Below are 23,042 nucleotides of genomic sequence, written 5' to 3'. Positions count from 1 at the left end.
ATATAAAGAGTTACTGCATTATGCTCACCATGCTCTGCTATGCTCAGGAAGTCTCAGTGAAATCTTTTTCACATTGTTAACTACACATTGTCTATGTCATAATGAATTTTGGGCTTTTTAATGTATTTTTTATTTTTATTTATATACATTGAAAATCAGATTGTGAAATGTTAGCAGAACAAACAATTATTGCTGCTGGTTTTTTTCCTTTTTTGTTTGTTTGATTGTGATGGAACTTTCATGGATAATCAGCTGCTCTTTTGTGTTCTCCATTAAGTTAAAATCTGAAACATTTTCTTTGATTTGAGGGAAGTTAGAATCTGGATGAAATATTTGACACATTTGCCAAAAGATTACAGACTGTTTTTTCTTTTTTTTTGCACATTTTTAAACTTTGTTTCTGGAAAGAAATGTGTCATTAATTGTAACAGCATACTATACAAGTAGAATGAAAAATCAATTACATTTTCTTCTTGACCAATATTCCATTCATGGTTTAAAATTTCCACTTTCCAGTGATAGCTCTTTGCATTACAGGATGTCCTCCTGTGTATGCAGCTCCATTGAAAATATATTGTATTTTGGAGGAAAGATGCTGTGGTCATGAGAAGGCCAGATATGCACAGTTTGCAAGCAAAGCTTATTGAGGTTATGCCCTGCTGCCTGTCCTCAGCATTGTACCCTGCTGCTCCTACTCAAGTATTTCCATTGTCTCACCCTTTCGATAAAACATGATCACTCCAGTAGCTTAAATATTCTTAATGCAGTATATCAAACACCCATACCCAATGCTGTAAGAAATGCAGTATTTCTGTTTCTTTGTATGTAAAATCTTTGTGTCTCATAGGGATGTCCTACATTGCTGCAGTGCTGCTGATGCAGTTGGCAGAGGAGGAGGCGTTTTGGGCTCTGACAGCATTGTTGGATAAACCCAAATATCTGGCTGAACTGTTTGACCTCAGTCTCACCAAGTAAGAATGGGTTCACAGTATACAATAAATAAGAATATAAATACAATATAAATAACTAAAAAAAATACACACTAAAAATGTATAATAAATACAAATACACTGAACTACTGAATAGAATGCATTTTATTACTGACTAAATTAAACATTCAGTATATTGCACAAAATTAGGGAAATCAGGGAAAGATGCACTTTGTTGTTGTGGAGTAATCACAAAGGTCTTAATTTTCATCCAATCAGGGTCCAGCATCAGGTGAAGGTGTTTGACCAGTTCCTGAAACACAGAAAGCCCAAGCTCTCTCAGCACTTGGTGAGTCCTTTGTGATTTTCATTCCTCAGGTTCACTCTCTGGATTTGTAGGTAGAAGCAGAAGCCTGATGATCCACTTTAAATTTCTGTAAAATGACGGACTGACTAAGAAATAAGCAGGTTTGAATTTCAACATGGTACTGATCATGACTAGCCACTGAAAACTGTGTGTTTCTTTGTGTGTGTGTGTGTGTGTTTTTTTTTTTTTCAGGCCAGATATGGCTAAGTGATGGTAGTTCATCTTTAGGGGAGAGGCCACTGTAATGTATCCATCAGCAACTGGGCCTCTTCTATCATTCACTGCATTAGGCTCAAGGCTCGTCATGTTTGGCAATATTACTGTTTGCACATGGAGGCACAAGCCTTCAGCTATGTCATTTTCTCCCTACTGTTGAACTATTTTCACAAGGTCAATTCAGTGAGCCTCACAGCAGATGCACAACAACTTTCTTGCAGCTGCATGTAGTCAGAAATTGAATGCCATCTCAGGGATAAGGAGATGTTATCATTTTAACTAGATTTTTAGCCAAAAAATGAACAGAAAACAAGTATGGAGGTCGATAAGTTCAAATACCAGGTCAGGGTTGCAGTTGCAACTTAGTTCTCTTCTGTTCAAAATCATCATCCAAGTCTGCTTGCACACACTGATGCATTCACCGCTACCATTTGTGTTACTGTAGTGTCTTTGAAAGGATTGTTATACTTCACATCGACTCAGCAGATCTGAGAAGAAAGCTGCCCTTTTCGAGTCAACAAAACAGAAACACACACACCACAGGGGCTTATTGTGGACACAATAGTTGTACCCCCTTACAGAAAAAGCCTATTAGAGATCAGTGGTCAGCATTTCCTTTGTAATAGAGCTGTTCAGCAGAGTAAAGGCAGGCGAGCGGGAAAGAAAATTTTGTACGTGTGCTGTACCCATCAGACCTGAGCAAATAGAGACCTAGTGCATTTTGAACGCAAGGCTCAAACATAAATGACTGCATAAAGGTTATTTTAATCCTATTTGTAAGACCTATCTGTTAGAGCAGTGAATATCAAACACCAGAATTTTGTTCAAAATTACAAAAACCAACGTTCAGCATATTTGGGGAAACTAATGGTTTTAAGTAGACTGTAACACCATTGTCAATTTTAAAAAATCGTCAAAGTAACAAGTCAGTTTCAACACTAACTTGCATGTTGCGGATGGATGTTTCAGTTAGGATGTCCGTGAAGAAGAACAGCTACAGGAATTGGCAGAGAAACAAGTCTTGAATAGTGTTTGGTTATGCCAAATCAGCCCTTCCTGTTTTCCCAACCCCCCTGCAGGAGTCAGTAGGAGTCTTATCAGTCCACTTTGTGATGCCATGGTTCCTCACTCTCTTCTCTTCCCTGCCCTGCTGGGACTCTGTCCTGGCTGTCTGGGATCTCATAATTCTGCACGGTATGTGCACGCACACACGCACATACACACACACACGCATGCACAAATGTACAAGCAAGCAGATGAAACACACTGACATTACTGTGATTGATCATTTTCTGGGCAATTATTTTTAATAATGGTGATAATTTTTTTAAATAAATAGTCTTGTCTTGTCCAAGACATTATTCTCTATCTTATCTCTTTTTCCCCCATTTTTTATGAACAAAGCATTCATGTATGTTAAAGCAATCATTTTTTATAAAACCTGCTCTGTCCTCAGGCCTGTCAGCTGTGTTCCGCACTGCTCTGACCATCATGGAGCTCCTGGAGCCTCGATTGATGGACCTGAATGATGAGGGAGCAGTGTTACCCCTGCTACTGAGAGTACCTGTTGATGTGTAAGTGTTGATACTGAACACTATCTGGTGTGGGGATGGCAACAGTTAACCATTAATCAGCTAACTGCTGAGTAATGTGGTCCGCATGTCGGCCTTCGGTTAATTTGCATACAAACACACTGTCTGCACACTTCTTCCGCTAGAGCAATCTGAGGTAGCACATTAATTTGTCTCAGCAGTCATGTCTAAGGATGGCTCACAGACACAGATCACATCACTGTTAGTTGGGGTTAGAAAGTGTGATGCGCTGGTCTGAGGAGATATGCTGCCAATCAATGTGGTAGATGGTGAGGGATTCAAAGAGTTAATTTACACTGAACAAAAATATAAACGCACTAATATACACTTTTGTTTTTGCTCCCATTTTTCATGAGCTGAACTCAAAGATCTAAAACATTTTCTATAAACACAAAAGAACCATTTCTGTCAAATATTGTTCACAAATCTGTCTAAATCTGTGTTAGTGAGCACTTCTCCTTTGCCGAGATAATCCATCCCACCTCACAGGTGTGGCATATCAAGATGCTGATTAGACAGCATGAATATTGCACAGGTGTGCCTTAGGCTGGCCACAATAAAAGGCCACTCTGAAATGTGCAGTTTTGCTTTATTGGGGGGGTCTGGGGGGGGGGGTCAGAAAACCAGTCAGTATCTGGTGTGACCACCATTTGCTGCATAGAGTTGATCAGGTTGTTGATTGTGGCCTGTGAATGTTGGTCCACTCCTCTTCAATGGCTGTGCGAAGTTGCTGGATATTGGCAGGAACTGGAACACGCTGTCGTATACGTCGATCCAGAGCATCCCAAACATGCTCAATGGGTGACATGTCCGGTGTGTATGCTGGCCATGCAAGAACTGGGATGTTTTCAGCTTCCAGGAATTGTGTACAGATCCTTGCAACATGGGGCCGTGCATTATCACGCTGCAACATGAGGTGATGGTCGTGGATGAATGGCACAACAATGGGCCTCAGGATCTCTGTGCATTCACAATTCCATCAATAAAATGCACCTGTGTTTGTTGTCCATAACATACGCCTGCCCATACCATAACCCCACCGCCACCATTGGCCACTCGATCCACAACGTTGACATCAGCAAACCGCTCACCCACACGACGCCACACACGCTGTCTGCCATCTGCCCTGAACAGTGAAAACCGGGATTCATCCGTGAAGAGAACACCTCTCCAACGTGCCAGACGCCATCGAATGTGAGCATTTGCCCACTCAAGTCGGTTACGACGAAGAACTGCAGTCAGGTCAAGACCCTGATGAGGACGACGAGCATGCAGATGAGCTTCCCTGAGACGGTTTCTGACAGTTTGTGCAGAAATTCTTTGGTTATGCAAACCGATTGTTGCAGCAGCTGTCCAGGTGGCTGGTCTCAGGCGATCTTGGAGGTGAACATGCTGGATCTGGAGATCCTGGGCTGGTGTGGTTACACGTGGTCTGCGGTTGTGAGACCGGTTGGATGCACTGCCAAATTGTCTCAAAAACGCCTTTGGAGACGGCTTATGGTAGAGAAATTAACATTCAATTCATGGGCAACAGCTCTGGTGGGCAAATGGTGGTCACACCAGATACTGACTGGTTTTCTGACCCCCCCCCCACACCCCCCCAATAAAGCAAAACTGCACATTTCAGAGTGGCCTTTTATTGTGGCCAGCCTAAGGCACACCTGTGCAATATTCATGCTGTCTAATCAGCATCTTGATATGCCACACCTGTTAGGTGGGATGGATTATCTCGGCAAAGGAGAAGTGCTCACTAACACAGATTTAGACAGATTTGTGTGTTGCGTTTATATTTTTGTTCAGTGTAGTACCTTGATGCCATCGAGAGCTATTTTGACTTAACACATGGCAAAGCACTTAGAGGAGGATGAGCTAAACATCCAGCTAGCCTGGGCAGACAAGCTGCTGGACAGCACTCATAAACAAAAGTAAACTTCACAACTACCTGTAACTTTTATCAGTGCTGAGTGGGAGATGCAGTCTCATGTGCTCCTTTCTCCAGTGCTGGCACAGCTTCAGAATGAACTGTAGACAGCTGTGCAAGACAAGTGTGTTCCTAACTCTTACACCCCCTTTGACACATGTCAGACAACCTCGCTGAGAAGCTGATGCAGTGTGCCACAGCTCAGTGTAGTGTTGGACTAAAAGGAAAGCGCATCACATATTTGACAGCATTTTGCTTTTAGTTTTTTTTCTTTTTCTTAATAATTAAACAGTTCTGTTATGTTGTTAAACAATTAGGTATATATATCTTATACTATTTTCTGGTGGCTTATAACATCATGTCATCCTTATCCTGACATTTGTGTAGATGTCCACAATCCACATTTTGTATAGCACAAAATTTCATTAGATGTGTTTTCTCAGACGCGCATCCATGAATGTTGTCCCGGACCACCCTCATGAATGTGCTGAAAGCGATGGGTTCTTCTGAAGAATGTGCCGCACAGTTCTCAGAGCTCAGTTTTGAGACTTGGTCCTAAATAAAACCGCAGGCATCTCATGAATATCAATCAATTCATCGGGACTGGACATGTTTTGACATCAAGCATTCCAGGAGAAGTAGAGCGTCATTGTTTTGCTCTGGTTGTTTTTGTACATGTTTGGATTAAACATCCTTTATGCTAAATTAGCTTCTTCAATGGCAGCCCATGCTGCTTTCAGTTGGACTCCTCTGTCTGTCTCTCACTATGTTGAATATAAACGTCACATGCTGACGGACATGTTTTGTTGACATGGAGCTGTAGTTATGGCAACTCAGCAGGGTCACTAGGTTTATGTATACAGCCAGTGTGTGTGTGTCTGTTTTTTTGACGGACTGGTGCACAGTGATTAATAAAATGCAGTTTATCATATTTGTTTTAATAGATAAGATGCCTTCAGCTACTTTAATGTCACACTCATGTGCTTCTCATTGTAGGAAAGGTCTCACTGTTTGGACCTAAGTCTGTTTACCTTGGACAAAGATCTGTGCAGCAGACTCTGGATTAAATAGAGGCCACTCAGCCAAGTAGTTTCCATAAACGTAGCTGTGTCACAGGCAGTGATAAAGCACTTTATCATGAGCCAGGGGGGAGAGGGCGTACCAGGTACACACCAATGCCCTGCAAAGTGGATTATGAAGGACAAATCTTTAGGTTTCTTATGGAGAACAGCTAAACTGTTAAGTGGCCATTTTATGCTCTATTTTAAACATTTTACATCTAGCTTTCATAACCACATATTAACACCAATGTTTTCAAAGATTTATGCGCTACAAAGACAGTAAAAGTACATTTTGTTGCATGTGCGAACCTCTTCTTCTGATTGTATATGCATGCATCAAGGGCAGCACTGACAGTCCTGTTTTGTTCTAGCTCTGGTTTTCAGTGGGCAGCCTGCCACCACATCACATTGAGAAGTCCTTGTTGCCTGCTTGGCATCATTATGAAAGCCTGGTCAGAAGTCAACACTAAGTGGTCCGACTGTCTCCCAGGGCAGGATCCCTTTACACTGGGAAGATACTGATGAAGAAAGAGGGAAAGGGAGCGAATAGAGTAAAAGAGAGAAAGAGAGATGAATGGAGGGTCAGAGAGAGAAGCAGCTTGTGAGAGAAGGTACACTAATTGAGAAGGGGGTAGAGAGAGAGAAATGAAGGAGGAGAGTGAGGCGAGATCTTCAACCTCTCTTAATTTTCCTGAAGGATCTCAGCCTCTTTCACTCTCTGTGAATGGCAGGAACAGGAGTTGTCATGCACCCATATAGGCTATTCTGATTAATGATTGGTTGAGAGGCTCATCCATCTCGTGTCCCTGTTCGACTACACTGGGCTGTCAATCAGCTGTCACCTCAGTCATAGGTTGTAACAATGACTGCCAGCACAGCCTACGTTACCATTCAAAGAGCAGCTTTCCACTCTGTAGAATATTCATTCAGTTTCTCTCTGTCTGCCTAGTTTTCCAACACTCTTTTGGTATTTACATTTCCTGCTCCTCATATAGACTTTGGTCTCAGTATAGACCACTTGGCTACTGCATTTGAATAATGTCTTACTACCTTTTTTTCACTTCCTTCTTCTTCTTTTAGTCACTGATAGTACCCATTCTGCCTTCCCCACTCTGTTTGTCTGCCAGTTGGTCTACCACTTTGGTCCAGAGTGACATATCTTGACAAAAATTGGAGGAGTAGATAAAAAAAATTGGTACACACTAGAGCTGCACGATATGTAGTTTCAGCATTGATTTCACAATGTCCACATGTGCAATAGTCACATCGCAGGATGTGCATTCTCAACTAAGGAAAATTATTGTTCTCATCGTATGCCTCTCTGCTAGCAATAGCTATGGCTGAAGGCATTATATTTTCCAGTTCTCCGTCCATCCATCTTTATGTACGTCCGCCCCATTCCTGTGAATGTGATATTTCAGGAATGCCTTAAGGGAACTTCTTTAAAATTGAGCACAAACATATACTCAAGGATAAACTTTGTGGTCAAAGGTAAAGGTCACTGTGACCTCAGGTCCGTCCCATTCTCGTGATCTCAGGAACACCTTCAGGGAATTTCTTCAAGTTTGGAATAAAACATTTTGCTGATATTGAGCTCCACTTAAATGTCATTGCACCATGTGATAAAGCTCTCTGTCAGTCCTCTGTACACCAAGGACTACATATACCTTTTATTGAATTCCAAAGTCTTCTCTACATAGATTATATATATGAGAGCTGGACACACGTTGCTGTGAACTGCAATGTGACTGGTGCACGGAGGAGAACAACTGCAAAGCGGTAATTCTAGTCTATAACTATTTGTCAGATGTGACTCTGACTGGCAGTCCTCTTCATTTAACCTTCTGGAGTCAACGGACGCGCCGGTGCGTCCAAATCACATGACCGATTTAAGATGACGTAGCAGCAATGGATATGGATATCCATGTCCCCCTCAGAATGAATTAACTTTGTATTTATCATCAGGTTAAAATTAAAATTTTTCCAGTACTTTCTTATACCTTTTTAAAACTGATGACATTCCCCGCAGTCTTTACTTTGTTTGAGTGGCAGTTAGCAAATGATAGTATGCTAAAACACTAAAATAAATTGGTAAACATTTGCATGTAAGCATGTCGCCATGCTCACATTAGCATTTAGCTCAAAGCAATCATTGCTGCGTCTTATTTTTTTTTAGTCTTTTTGTCTTATTTTATCATATATGGCTGCGTCATTTCAATACAGATTTCCTTTACACATGCTAGACCTCTGGCCTCTTATCTCCTCTCTTTTCTTAAATTTAATTTATAGTAGCATGAGCTGCTACATTAACATCCCTCTTTTTCTGTCTTAAAAGGTCTGTTTTAGTAGTGTTAACCAATAAAACAAACATATAATTCTCTGACAGAAAATGATTAAATTATGTTAACAACAAAAAAAGATCAGGAACAAAATTAACAGAATTATATCCCTCATAATGTAGCACTTGCCATAAATGAGTCACAAATTACAGTTTGTCAGTTTGCCCTTTGTTTGTGGTGATAACCACAGTAGGATTTGTTTGTTTTTCCATATATGTTTCCATATATGTCCATAATATATGTATAGATATATTTTAGATTATTTGTTTGTTCCAATTATAAAATGTGATGATAAACCTTGAATATAAACATCAAAACATACATTTTAATTTAGATATAATTTAATCTAGTTATTGTATTATTGTAAATTATAAAATTATTCATATTTAAATACAAGTTCCCATACAATCTAAACCATCCACTTCCCTTCCACTGGCTTTTTTTCTTCTCTCTTTCAGCTCCTAGTTTTCACCGTCTCTCCTTCAGTGTCCATATCTCCTGTGCCCAGTCCTGTCTCCCCCCCAAACCCTCTCCTACTCACTCCCTATACACACTGTTGTTCTTAGTGCCCTCCACCAGTCCTATCTCTTTCTCTTTTGTTTACCCCCTCCTTCACAATACTCAATTCCCATAAACCTCCCTGGGCTGTCCCTCCTCCCCTGTGTTCTCATTTTCTTTTCTGCGCCCCCTCTCCTCCTATATGCCTCTTTTCATTCATTCATTTATCCTCATTGACACACTGACACCCTCGCTCAGCTAGAGGGGTTGACACATCATTTGTTTACTTCACACTGACAACGCTGGCTTCAATAAAGTCTCTGCTTTAGTTATTTTCCTGTTTCTTTCAACCATTCTAAAATCCAAAATGAATTCAGACTGAGGATCACTCACTGGCCCTCTTACTTGTGTTGATCATTCAATTTAGACAATATGCATTTTAGATTCTTACCATCACCTCCTTCACACACATCAGCATCTGCGAAATGCTGGCTGGGATCTTAAAATGAGCTGACATGAAACCTGAACACATTATTTATTTATTTCGCCCATGATGGCTCTCTTCATTTTCTCCCAAGCACTCTATGTATTGCTGTCTACAACCATTTATCATTATATACTGGGAAGGATAGCTTAACAGTGTGATCTATCTTCAATTTCACATCACTCTTTATCACCTTCTCTCCCTCCTCCGTCTCTGTATACTCTTCCTCATCCGTTTGTCTGTCCCTCTACAGTCTCACCTCACATTAATGTTGCGTTATTTGCACTTGCATGTCCACTCTGTGATTAATACAGAAACAGGGCCACAATGGTACAGTCTTAAAACGATTATCTAATGTTCAGTGCTGCCTTTATTTTTGGTGCCCTTAATTTGGATTTTAGTGGGTATATTTGCTTAAAAGACATGTGCTTCGGCTCACAGTGGAGCTTGACATTGCTGCCTTTAATAATCGCCACGGTATCAGAACACATGAGACGTACTGGTTTAAACTGCCTGTTTTCGTTGTCCACTTTACTCTTTTTAGAGCACAACATGTATATTTTTTCACTCTTTTCACAAAATGTAATTATTCTTAATAATTTATTGGTAATAGGTCCGGGTCCAGATGGGACAGCATCTGGGTCCTGACCCGGACCGCGGTCTGTCTATAGGTGACCTCTGATGTTTAGTGTTAGCTTCCACTTTGCCAAAAAATACACTAAATACTTTTTCTTAAATACCTTTAACGTCTTTATAAATATATTATATGAGTGCACACAGACATGTAAACTGCAGCTTGACTGGTGTGCAAAGGCATACAACTGCAAGGCGGTAATTCTGTTTTTGTAGGATGGGAAATTGGCACCCATTTTAAATTACTCTCCCATTGTTTCCACTCTCTCTCTCTCTCCTCCACACCACACATCCATCTGCAGGGCTCAGTACACTGTGTTGGTTCCTGCCCTGTGGAGAACTGAGGTCCAAGACTGGGAGCTTAAATGTATGAACAGTCTGGTGTTGGATGAGAGCCACCATGGATCCAAAACAGGTACCACACACATACACATTACACACACAAAGTAGTTGTTCCCAAGCAGAGGCTAATAATGCATAGGGACACTGGGGACAAGTCAGCACACAGTCGCTCAAACTCTGGTAACTGATTCAGCCTACATCACTTAACCTTTGGTGGTGCACCTGCTGATCTTGTTACACTCATACATACACTGTTTTGTTCTCTGGTCTTAATGTCAGTGTGCATCGTGGTTTGGACCTTGGGGAAGACATCTCGAGTGTTTTCCTGAGAACACTGTTATAAGAGGAGGAAACAGTCATCCCTTGTTCACCTCTTTAACTTCATTTCTTAAAACTTTCTAAATGTTAAACTGCCTGGTACTATGTTTGCCTATGTTTTATTCTTTAGTAAGCATCTTTTCATTTAAGCTTTTAATTTTTGTTTCATTATTTGGCCATTTCACAATTGAGAGAGATATTTGAAGCTGGCATTTTGCCATAGACTGTCCTTTTAAACAAATCATACAGTCCACGGCTGCAGCGCCTCTATTCACCCTTAGGCTGAATTCTCCATTTTAGTGCCTGTCTCTTTAATACGCTTCTTCCGAAGGGCACAGTGTGCTCTGATTGGTCAGCTCTTACAGGCCTGAGCAGGCACCACCCATCGTGTTTTGCCTCAGCTCTGCCGGTGTTTTTATGACCACAGCTGTGCTAGGGGTGTTGCTGAGGGCGGTGACTTGGGAGTCTTAAAGTTGCGACATCACAACCTTAAAGAAGCCTTGATGGCTTGTTTGAAGGCACAGTTTTTGAATTTTTTGTGTGCATTTCTCTATGGATTGAGCATTTCAATACTTTTATTTATATAGTATCTAGACCTACCTTTTTATTAAAAAAAGACATGGAAATCTCACTTTCTACAGTATGGGAACTTTAACCAAAGAGCCTTAACTGTGGCCTGCATCAGTTGATCTCCAAAAGCACTGATTACAAAGTTCAGGTAACAATCTGCTCGCGTGTGTGTGTGTGTGTGTGTGTGTGTGTGTGTGTGTGTGTGTGTGTGTGTGTGTGTGTGTGTGTGTGTGTGTGTGTGTGTGTGTGTGTGTGTGTGTGTGTGTGTGTGTGTGTGTGTGTGTGTGTGTGTGCCTTCTAAAACTTGTCAGATCAAAGGAGCTTTCATCTTTTGAGCGTTGTTCAGATATCGGATCCAAAAGATCTGGAAACCCCTCACCACTGAGTCTCTTTTTCACAAAGGACAGACAGAGTGGAATGCAAACCTGATGTGCATGTATGTGTGTGTTCATAGTTGTAATTGTGCACATATTGCTTGTGTCTGTGCGTGCATCCTGACAGACTGAGAAAGGCTACAGGGATGAGTCACAGGTTGGTGGCTGCAGGGCTGTTTGTCAATGCAGCTGGGAAGGCAGAAAGGAGAGGGGCATAAAGGGATAGTGTGTGTGTGTGTGTGTGTGTGTGTGTGTGTGTGTGTGTGTGTGTGTGTGTGTGTGTGTGTGTGTGTGTGTGTGTGTGTGTGTGTGTGTGTGTGTGTGTGTGTGTGTGAGAGAGAAAGAGAGGGGTAGAGAGGAAGTATGTGAAAGAATGAGTTGGGTAAGTGAGAGAGTATTTGCGAAAAGGGCAGAAGAATCTGAGAGAGGATGAGAGGTTTCCTTTCAGGGCAGTTGGAAGACATAAAAGCATGTTTTACCGTGGTGATAATCCATCACCCTGTGTTCCTGTTTGTGTGCCCACCTGTGTGTGTGGTTGTATGTGAGTCAGGATGAGTCATCCTTATTTGCTGCCCTGTCAGACTGTCTAGCCCTCAAGGCAGCAGGGGAAACGAGCTGATTCATTTGCTGCCTCTTTGACACAATCCAACATTCCTGTTTTTTTTCTTTCTCACAGACTTTCACTCACTCACACTCTCCCTCTCTCTCTCTGTCACTGACACCCATCACCATCATGGTATTTTTACAAATCTTGTGGCATGTGCTACACACTCCCATTGACAGTTGGGACCTCTACTCATGAATCCAAATGCATGTTATTTGGAGCACTGTTCACTGACAGAGCTGTTGCTGAAAAAACAGTTCTGTTTATGTGCTATTTAGAGATGCTCATAGATGACTGGTTCTAACGAAGAGGGTGGTGTATTCACAGAGACTGTGAATTAGCCTTTGAGGCTAATTAGTGATTTTTGGGCATCAAAATAAAACTGACTTGACATGACAGAACCACTGTAGGGAGATTTCATCAAGGCACCAAGTCCTTTCACTTCATTTTGTAATTGATATGGCAGTCTTGCATGATGGGTCGGCAATATGGAGAAAGTGCAATGTAGCAGCACTTGAGGATGAGTGACCATGAGAGGAGCTGCAGAAGATCGAGCCAGAGGCCAAAGAGGTTGGTTCGTTAAATAGCTAAACTACAGCTCACAGACCGCCGTGTCAGACGGCAAGAAAAGCCAGGGGGTATTCGTTATGTGCTTTCCATTGGTTTGCATTTAATGCATACACGTGGAACTATCGAACATTTGATCAAACTATTGTCTTATTGCTATCAATGACGTATCTATTCGATATTTATTGCTATTGTTTTATTGCCCAGGCCTAATATTGCATACAGACACACTATCTGCTAACAGTAGTCTTTCCTCCAGAAAGGCAACAAAGTCAACATTAAGTTTAGATGTGTGATGCTACTCTTTAGTTGAGGAGTGCTGGAAATATGCAGGTCCACAGTAAGAGCAAACACCCTGCTGTCATGTCAAGCGTGATGCGCTCATCCAAGAAAATCACCTCTTGTATTTTACATACCTCTGTGTTTTTTTTCCAAATAAATGTTTTAATATAAATAATATGAAATTCTAATCAGTAACAACAATGTTATCAGGAATTTGATAGTTGATGGCAAAATGTCATCACCGCTGCAACCCAAGCGTTGGGCCCAATGCGTGGGAAAGACTGTACTTGCACACACAGCCGAAACTCTGACAAAACTGTCAACAGCCGAGTTGCATTGTGGATAATATGAGGCTTGACAAGGAAAAAGAAAGCATGGAATCAAATTTCTGATTCTGCTGCTTAGATTTTGATCCATCGTGAGTACAACAATATTATAAGACTGCAGTGCTAATTTTTTTGTGTGAGTGTCTTACTTTAACAGAGCCATCATTCACGTTATTAGTAGCATGTGTGTGAGTATTGAGGAGCAATTAATAGGCAAAATAAACACTCAGGAATGTCTCTTTGGCTAATCCATTGAGATACTTGACCAATCCAGGTACTTCATTAGATTGATACAAAATGCTTCATATTATATATCAGTCCTGCTCATTGATTTTTATTATTGCCAATAATGTCCAAACACAGCCTGAGATATCAAAGTCAAAAACACTGTGCCTCGTTGTGCCGAATTCTCGAACTTTCAATCACAACAAGTAATCTTATGTCCGACCTAGCTTACAGTTAGGGTCACTCCAAGACCAAATACAGTAGGTTTGAAATTGGTTTGAAAAAGTTTGTTGCTTGCTCCTATGCTGAGGATGGCAGCTGTAGACAGCTTGGATTCACAGCAGTCACTGTATAATGGATCCCTGACTTAACAAAATATATGCTCAAATCTTCTCCAGACGCTGCTGCCGCATTGATCCAGCACAGACCTGACCACTCTAGTACTGAATAGTTTATGTCCCCGTTTGTTTAATCTTTCAGTCTATGTGGGCTGATCCAAAAAGACTCATTTTGTAGAAAAAGGTTTTAGTCATTAAAATGTTCAAATTCAGTCAAGTATTGCTTTTCAACCGATCAGCCACAACATTAAAACCACCTGCTTAATATTATGCAGGTTCCCCTTGTGCAGCCAAAACAGCTCTAACCCATCAAGGCATGGTCATAAGACCTCTGGTGGTGTCCTGTGGTGTCTGGCACCGGGACGTTTGTAGTGGATCCTTTGGGTCCTGTATGTTGGGGGGTGCAGGCTCCATGGATCGGACCTGTTCCGGCACGTCCCAGAGATGCTGGATTGGATTGGGATCTGGGGAATTTGGAGGCCCGATTGTCACCTTGAGCTCTTTGTTGCATCCCTCGAGCCGTTCCTTAGCAGTTTTTGTGATGTGTGTCAAGGTTTCCCAGCAGGACATTGCATTGTAACGAGATGATCAATGCTACTCACATCACCTGTCAGTGGTTCTAATGTTGTGACTGATCGGTGTACATTCATACGTACAACATTTTGTAATTAAAATCTAAAATAAAATGAATATTACATTTACATTTACATTTTTGGAGTTATCATGGTGGTACAAGGTACTAAAAGGGTTTCATGCGGTGCACTGCCCCAGCAAGAGCAGGTGTTGTGGATGATATTGTTGTAGAGTGTTTCAGGTGTGACAGTGAGGTCCCTGGGACCCATCCAACAGCAGGCTAAGTCAGCAATAAAGGACAGAATTGAAGTGACTTATGCTGAGTCAGACAGAGAAGGTCTGAGAGCAGGTATACTGTATGTGTCCATCTGTCCTTCTACAAGCTACTTTCCTATTGTACCCATCTTGTTTTCCTTTTCTTTCCTCACCTCTCCTTCTCCTGTCCCCTACTCCTAACACCTTTATCTCCCCTCCCTGTCCTCCCCTCCTGCATTATTCTCCTCTCCATTCAGCCCTCTTTTGCCCTCTTTTCACCCTTTCCTCCTTTCCTGCCCTCCACCGTTTCCTCCACTTCTTTCATTCTTTCTGTCCCCTCCCCTGCTCGCTCTCTCACGTCTCCTTTTTTCCGTGAGTTCTCTGGTGTGGCAGCAGATGCCAGAGTCCTGTTCTCCTCAGCACGCTCCCATGATACCTACCTACTTCCTGTCAGCCTGCTGCCCGTGCTTTAGTGCAGTGACTCAGCATTCATTTTACTCAGTGCCCCTAAATAACCTTCTACAGCCAGTGCTGCTGTAATACTTACATAGAGTTTAATTATATCAGGCATATTCTTTAAGGCAATCTTGGTTTTATAGGATTTTTTATTTATTTATTTTTCTATTGATTATATTGGACGTGCAGGATGACCAGGTAGTTGGTTAAATTGTTCATCAACTAGCTGCTTCAAACCTGTCAAAGCATGCCCCCCCACCAATAAAAAAAAATACTCTTGAAAGTCAGATTTTAGCAGGAATTCTCTCATTGTATTATGTGTTATGCTTGACATACTGTATGCGTGTGTTTCCTTACTCTTCCAATCAGTGAACTCTACGCCCATCTGTTCTCTAAATCTCTCTGTTTTATCCCCTTGTTCACACCATTTTTGACCTCACTGTCCATCTGTTATTTGGCTCCAGCAGAGTCACTGCAGTAGTTTATGTATATTAATACGTGTGTGTGTGTGTCTGTGTGTGTGTGTGTGTGTGTGTGTGTGTGTGTGTGGCAGGACTGCATCAAGATTGGTTCAATACCTTGTGAAAACAATGACAACACGGTTTCCTCTCTCTCTCTCTCTCTCTCTCTCTCTCTCTCGCTCTCTCTCTCTCTCTGTGTCCTTGCCTTATGATAAATGGATCAGGCACAGCACACTTACTTAGTGCCTTAGAGTCTTGCATCATTCATGCTTGTGCTTCCTTTTTCATTTCAGAATAGGCATAACAACAGAGGTAAATATTATCAAAATGTATGTGTCTTGCACAACTGGGATAAAGACAAATGATAACAAGCACTAAGGGAAGAGGGACTTGAATATGGAGCAGATAGGCCATGTTGGAATGAGCAAGGTCGGGTTAAAATCAAGGATCAAAATAAATTGGCTGGTTTTGGAGCTGGAATGACAACACACAAACAAGCAAATTACAAGAGAAGTGATGAAGAGTGTTTCAAGGGTCAGAATGTGGAGTTTACGACCCGCAGAAACAAAGAGGTTCTCCTTGAGACACTACTGTTGGCACCCTAAGGGCTGGTCCAAGGGGTCATGAACACACACAAACACACAGGTCACAGGTGGCTGAGACAAAAACAGAGTATCCAAAATGAGAAGTTAAGTTAAGTTCAGCTGAGGTTATATAGCTTTGGGTCCTTGGCAGGCTTCTCTCTGTCTCTGAAAAAATGGTGTCAACAGTAATGTGAAGTTTATTTTCAAAGACAGAGCATAGTGGTCAGTGAGGCAAAATATATGATTAAATAAACAATATTCTGTATGGTTATGTTGTGAGTTTTAACTCAACCTAATATATTACATAATCTTTACATTGTATTTTTAACAATACTTCATACTTCCTGTGCTTGAGCCTGATTGTGTGGTGTGATTGTGTGATGTGATTGTGAAATTTTATTAATTTAATTGTTCAGCCAGCCTTTACTCATAACAGTAGATCTGAACAATTGATAAGTCAGTGAAAATCACATTGGATAATATGCAGAGGACATATGCAATGGACCTGTTTTCCAGCAAATTAATAATTAAGTATCCAAAGACTTGCTGTGGTACAAAATACTTTTTGTAATTAAAGATGTTACCGGTGGTAGAAATAATGTACTTGGCGAGTATGTCCTGTCTGACATTGGGTTAAAATAAAAGTGGTAGTAAAACATCTGGGTCATCTTTATAATGGTCTTGTGGTCTGAGGCCACTGTTGGGGCTGGGCTCTGTCTATTAGTCTCACAAGAATGTCACCTTTGTAACCTGGATAAGGCTCCTGAGCCGTGGGCACTTGGCCTACCTTTGACCCCTGAGCTGGGTCTGCTTTCTAGTAAGCTTTGCTCTTTGTAAAGGTTTGTTGTAATCCCTCCTTCCTCTCCATTTCCATTTGTTATGGATGGTTGAAGTTGAATGCCACCTGCTTGATCATCCATAAGCTAACCTACTCCGCTAGACACTTCTCTTGTGAGTGGGGCCTTTAGTAATACTGAAGCAAAGGGATACCTTTAACAGATTCCACTACTATCACATAAACAAAACCATACAAGGGTCTCTACTGGAAATACTTGGTCAGGCTTCCAGCAGGAACGGAGGGTCAGGGTGCCTGTTTGTATGTACCTGTTTGTCTGTGATGGTAAATGAGCTCTTTCACTCGCCTCTCTCCTTAACTCCTATGAGACAGAGGGGTCAAAACTTGAACTTGTTTGTGTACTATCCACCAACAATGACCTGGATATTGTACCAAGTTCTTTTGTTCAATTTAAAGTTGAGTAGCAGGTTGCAGGAAGTGAGTCAGTGTCCCAGAGGCTTGTCTGGCTACTCGTGTTGACTGAGTTGTAGTAACTGTTAACAGTAGTTGTGTCTCCAACTGACACTTTCAGTCATCTGTCAAAGTCTGAGTTGGTGTATTTTCATAAGCTTTTTGCCTTAATCTGGATTTATTGCCTAAAATCATCAGTAATAAGCATTTGCTAACAGTTTGCATCATTGATAATCCAATCCATTCTTTAAAATGTAAAAAAAATGTTTTAATGTTTTAAAAACCCATCACAATTTCTCAAAGGCAATAGTGACAATTCACATCGCTTGTTTTGTCCTACTAACAGCCTGGCACTCCTTTACAATCACATGTCAAAGAAATGCAATATCAGAGAAGCTGGAAACAGAATATTAAGCATTTTTCCTTGCCATACAACTGAAACTGATAATCCACTATCATAATAGTCAAATTTCTGTTGATAAAGAAGTAGCCTAATCATCTCCTTGTCTAAGCTCATACTATTCATTCTCAGGCAAACAATGTTTTTTGTGATACTGAAGAATTTATTTTTGAGGCTGCTTCGATTAATCAGCCACTGATAGTTATCGGCCGATACTGCTTCCAGTGATCGGCCCCAAAAATCCTGATCGGAGCACCCTTAATTATTTTGTATTGCACGTCTTTTTTGTGTCTTTTGTATTTTGATGGTTGGCTTTTTGTCTTTGTTGCAGTTACAGCTCTTCTGTATAAATGAGTAGTTGTCGAGGAGTAAAAGATGGGGGCTTTTTGACAGGTGAATTAAAAGCAAGAGAACAATGGTTTGCATGTCCTCATCTCCCCTCATTAAATTAGAACAAAGCAGCTGGTTGGGGATTCTGTGCTTGTTTGCATATGGTCCCTAATTAGATAAAATTAGGAGAAGAATTAATTATTTGTGATTCGTGTATAACTGTGGTAGATGATGGGATTAGAAGCCGCAGGTAGGAGAGGAGATGAGAGTGGAAGAGGAGAAAAACAAATCTTTGTAAAGGAAAAGAAAGGAAGGCAGTGTTGGCTCGGATCCTACCGAGAGCCTGAAGACTCTCCTCCAGGGTTGGGCCCTTAAGCCTTTCCTGCCCGCTTGCTTTCCTCTCTCTCTCTCTCTCTCTCTCTCTCTCTCACACACTCACACTCACACTCACACACACACACACACACACACACACACACACACACACACACACACACACACACACTCTCTCTCTCTCTCTCTCTATCTCTGTGTGTGTGTGTGTGTGTGTGTGTGTTCACACCCTCCAGCTCTTGCCATGTAAGTTTCCCAGCTATACCCTCTCTTCCTCTTGCCTTGTTCTACTGTTACACACTGTGGAGCCCCTGTGGCTGTCCTACCAATTATATTGCTGTATAATGGAGGTGAAAGGAGAGGCTATGTGTGTGTGCTGGATGTTTGTTTGTATGAGTGCGTGCAAGAGAGAGGGTAACATACATTGTTTTGTGTTCATGCAAGCATGTGAATTAAGCAGCTTTGTTTGTATTGTGGAGCAGAGCGCAGCTCTCAAACTCAAGCAGCCGAGGTGCGATGTTAATAATTAATCGATTTTCTTAATTATGTTTACTTCTTGTAAAATCTGGGGCATAATTTCTTAAAGAGGTTAGGATGATTTGCATACACTTAAATTTGGGTCGTCCTTTTCTTGCCAAACAAGAGAAAGAGTTTTCTTTGCTGAACTTTAGATCTAATACTGAGGGAAAAAATGGCAACATGGACAGGAAAATAGGCATACTGTAACGTATTTGAGAAAGTGGAAAGTGTAACTGAATAGAGGTAGGACAATAAGTCAGAATAGCAAAGACAGAGTGAGGAATAGATGGGTAGATGGGCAAAGTGTTTTAGAACACAGTGTGAGATATAAAGTAAAATAAAATCTAAATAAGTAGAAAGTAATGAGGGAAAAACAGGTGTAAAGGTCTGACAACTGTTTTGATTGTTATAGTCCAATAAGCACTAGTAGGCACACACACACACACACACACACACACACACACACACACACACACACACACACACACACACAGAGAGAGAGAGCGAGAGAGAGAGAGAGAGACACACACACACACTGACCCACACAAAAATTGGAGGGCTGTTTTGACAGGCGATCACAGAGGCAGAACCTAACTTCATTAAACTATGTTTAACCATCATCACCATAAAATGGCACAATAGAATATTAAACCTGTGGAGTTTAAATTAGAGGCCCCAGACTCTGTTTAGATTGCTCATCATTCTAGTGTTGGCAGCTGTAATTACAGGTTAGAAAGTAGAGATATGGCAATTTTTTTTCCTTTGTTGTCCTCCCACTCTCAATCTCTCCTCCCCTACCCTCTATTCATCCCCCAGTCCTTTTCTACTACCTCTCATTTTCTTTAACAGCACCCTTTTTTTCTCTCTGTCTCATGTATTTATAAATGTAATACTTAAGAGTATTACATTTGTGGCTTTGCCTACTTCTCATCTCATGTTTTTTTTTTTTAATGCTCAGTGTCCAGCTTCATGTACCCCAGCCTCTAGAGTCCTTGTTGGAACTTTGCCCTCTGGGAATGAACTCTGACCTTGTAGTAGGCCTTAAGGCGCATTAAGATGCAGGTTCTGAATGACAGGGTGTGGTAGGGGTCAAAACTCACAGGTCAGTGGGGATCATGGGCGAACCGGCCCACTCCCTTCCATTATGCCTTTCTTTTCTGTCTTCTCTCCCACATCTCTCTCTCTGTCACTGTCCTATTTTATCTACTTTACTTTATTTTCCTTCTCTAATGCACCTGGCAGCGCTTTTCTCCTTCATCTTGATTATGTATAGCTGCTATTTTCTTTCTATGCATTTTTCTAAAAAATGCACCAATCGGGATTTGTAAATCAGATTTCAGTTCATGTCCGCAAGTCGTATTCACAGGACAAGTTCCAGTATTCTGATGGAACTAATCACTCCATGAGCAGGTAGATTGACAGAAGACAGAAGATCAACTGGTGTATTTTTAAAGAGCATCCAAACATGGTTTAAATAATGAGGTCAGTCAATAATGGGCCTTATTCCATTATGCCAGGAGCCACTGCGATCTGATTTCATGCCATACACAGTGTGAGCAGTTTTCCATACAACCGCAGCACGCTGTAAAAGGAATTGTTACCCTGCTGAGAAATTGGAGGTGTGCCGCTTGTAACCTGCAGCTATTCATCTAACAGCTCACTGTAGCCGTTTTTATACTGGACAGCAACCCGCCAATTTGGCTGTCCTTTTAGCGGCTAGGTCCGCGAATTTAGACAGACGGCGGTATATTGGGGGTCTGTTTTGGTCCGCCAATATGACGCCTCGAAGGGTACACTTTTTGCCGCCTCCATTGCTATGTAAATCCAAGGCGTCAATGTGCTGGCAATTGCGTGACATGGGCGGAGGTGTCGATGACGTGCACTGTTGTGCGACCCACAGCCGGGAGTTTTAAAAGCAGGAAACAGCTGATCACAGCAGTCAGTTCATTACTTCATCCGCGGACGCCAAGATGAGCAACTGGAAAGCCGCTGAGATCTGGGAGATGCTAACCATCACAGCCGAGAGAATCGTCAATAACCAGATCACTCGTCACTGTTCACGCCCAACTTCGTGCTTCACGTCATGTCACATGTTTACGCCTACCCCAGTGGTGGCTTTTTTGCAAAGGAGGAATATTACACCTCCGTTTCACATAGACAAGACGGCAGATTGCAGCCTTTACCTGGCTGCAAATGTGGCGCATTTTCTAACTAAAAGCGGCTTGTGACTGCTTTACCTCCTTGTTCCATTATACCCTTGAATATCTAAAACTTGCCTGCTGTCAAAAAATGTAGAAAATGTCTGATGCACCGCTGTCTGATGCACTTTAGATTATCACTTCCAGAATTACAGTTATCAGTAACTGCAATGTTTCCTGTGAATCCCCTGTATATTTAAAGTCCATTTGAATCCAATACAACAGTGAAGACTACAGAGAGGTAATTCACAAGATGTAAGGTTATTGAATGGCAATATCCACGACTTTTCTACACAGTTTTGTTTGATTGTATGGATGATGATGAGATTGCTGCAAGTTTCTTTTTGCCAGTATCCTAAAAATAGTTTTCACTTTGAATATGGTTTATTCTCAATATTTTCTCCATATCTTCTCTATTATAAATCTAATTGTGGAAATGGTCCAGCAGTCAGCCAATTCTGATATGTTGCTGACTTAAATTTGCATTTCTAACTTCTACCCACCCCTGAACCTCTGCCCCAACCACCTGCTCTCTGTCTCTCCTCCTCATCTGTTGCCTTGCCTTCGTCTTTTCTTTGCTGTTATTTTTTTCTTCTCCCTTCTTCTTCTTCCCACACTCCCTCCCTGCTCCTGCTTTTCTTCTAACCCTGCCCTGTCGTGGCCTCCACACTCTTAAGCCATTGATTTACCAACACACGAAAGGGACTTTTCATTTCTTTGAGCTTTGTGTGTGTGTTTGTGTGTGTGAGCGACTGTGCATAGAGTCTGTGCATTTGTATTTCTATTAAGGGCTCAGTGTTTTTCTCTGATTGTCATCACACACATGTTGACTGCTTTGTGTATTCCCAGCCACCATTTAATACACACTCCTCGGGGAGCTTTTCTTGTCTGTCAGTTTCACACACACATGCAAAAAAGCAAACACGCAAAACCAAGCAGCAGGAATAATTTAGCTGCTATCTGCTGTCTGATTAATGAGGACATACAGTCTATGAGATGAGATGTTGATCCCCTTGGGTACCAAAGTATTATAACAAACCCAGACAAATATGAGTGTGGGTGTTTGACTGCAATTGTGTTTATATGTTATGCTCTGAAGGACTGCCTGAGGACATGGATATTTGTTAGTTGTTTGAAGGAAATGGTTTTGATTTCTTAATATAATATTGACTGATGATTGAGCACCTTGGTGGGCCAATGCTTATGAGGCTAGACATTAGAGCCCGACCGATACAGGATTTTTAAGGCCGATACCGATACAAATATTTGGTGATTTAAAAATCCGATATTCCGATATATTGGCCGATATATTAAAAAAAAAATAAAAATCCAGAAACGCGTAACAAAACATACAACAGATTTCCGTAACATTAGTTATTTGTAGTTATTTATGAGTCCTCACTGAAATAATATGATAATGTAGTTTAAAAATAAACTTGTTTGTTTCATTGTCACAACAGAACAGAGGAACATCAAAATCACTAGCTGATTCTGTTTCACTCTCGGCTTACACCTAACAGCAGCAAAACTGGACATGGTAGTCACAAATTTTGTCATGCTTATTTGAGTTAAGAAAACTGATGGGGTTGTTCTTTTAATTGTTATTCAAGCAATGTATTTCTCGTGACAGTTGCCATCTTACCATGAACACACTTCACCGATGATCTCAGTCGTGGATAACTGGTTCGCTCTGCCCGACTC

The 23,042-nt window shown here is 41.3% G+C and overlaps 1 protein-coding gene across 1 annotated transcript in view; it reads left to right on the top strand.

Annotated features, from left to right (window-relative positions):
• Positions 1 to 23,042, top strand: part of LOC141001331 (uncharacterized) — a 66,509-nt gene that overhangs the window by 4,683 nt on the left and 38,784 nt on the right. The window contains exons 6-10 of the mRNA XM_073472372.1: positions 848 to 971; positions 1,209 to 1,278; positions 2,592 to 2,706; positions 2,969 to 3,086; positions 10,343 to 10,455. Of these exons, the coding sequence (XP_073328473.1) occupies positions 848 to 971; positions 1,209 to 1,278; positions 2,592 to 2,706; positions 2,969 to 3,086; positions 10,343 to 10,455 (540 nt within the window). The remainder of the gene's footprint in view (positions 1 to 847; positions 972 to 1,208; positions 1,279 to 2,591; positions 2,707 to 2,968; positions 3,087 to 10,342; positions 10,456 to 23,042) is intronic.

Source organism: Pagrus major, chromosome 8 (assembly GCF_040436345.1).
Source record: "Pagrus major chromosome 8, Pma_NU_1.0".
Taxonomy (NCBI): domain Eukaryota; kingdom Metazoa; phylum Chordata; class Actinopteri; order Spariformes; family Sparidae; genus Pagrus; species Pagrus major.
The sequence above is the reverse complement of the archived record's forward strand: the minus strand, read 5'-3'. Positions and strand labels throughout refer to the sequence as shown.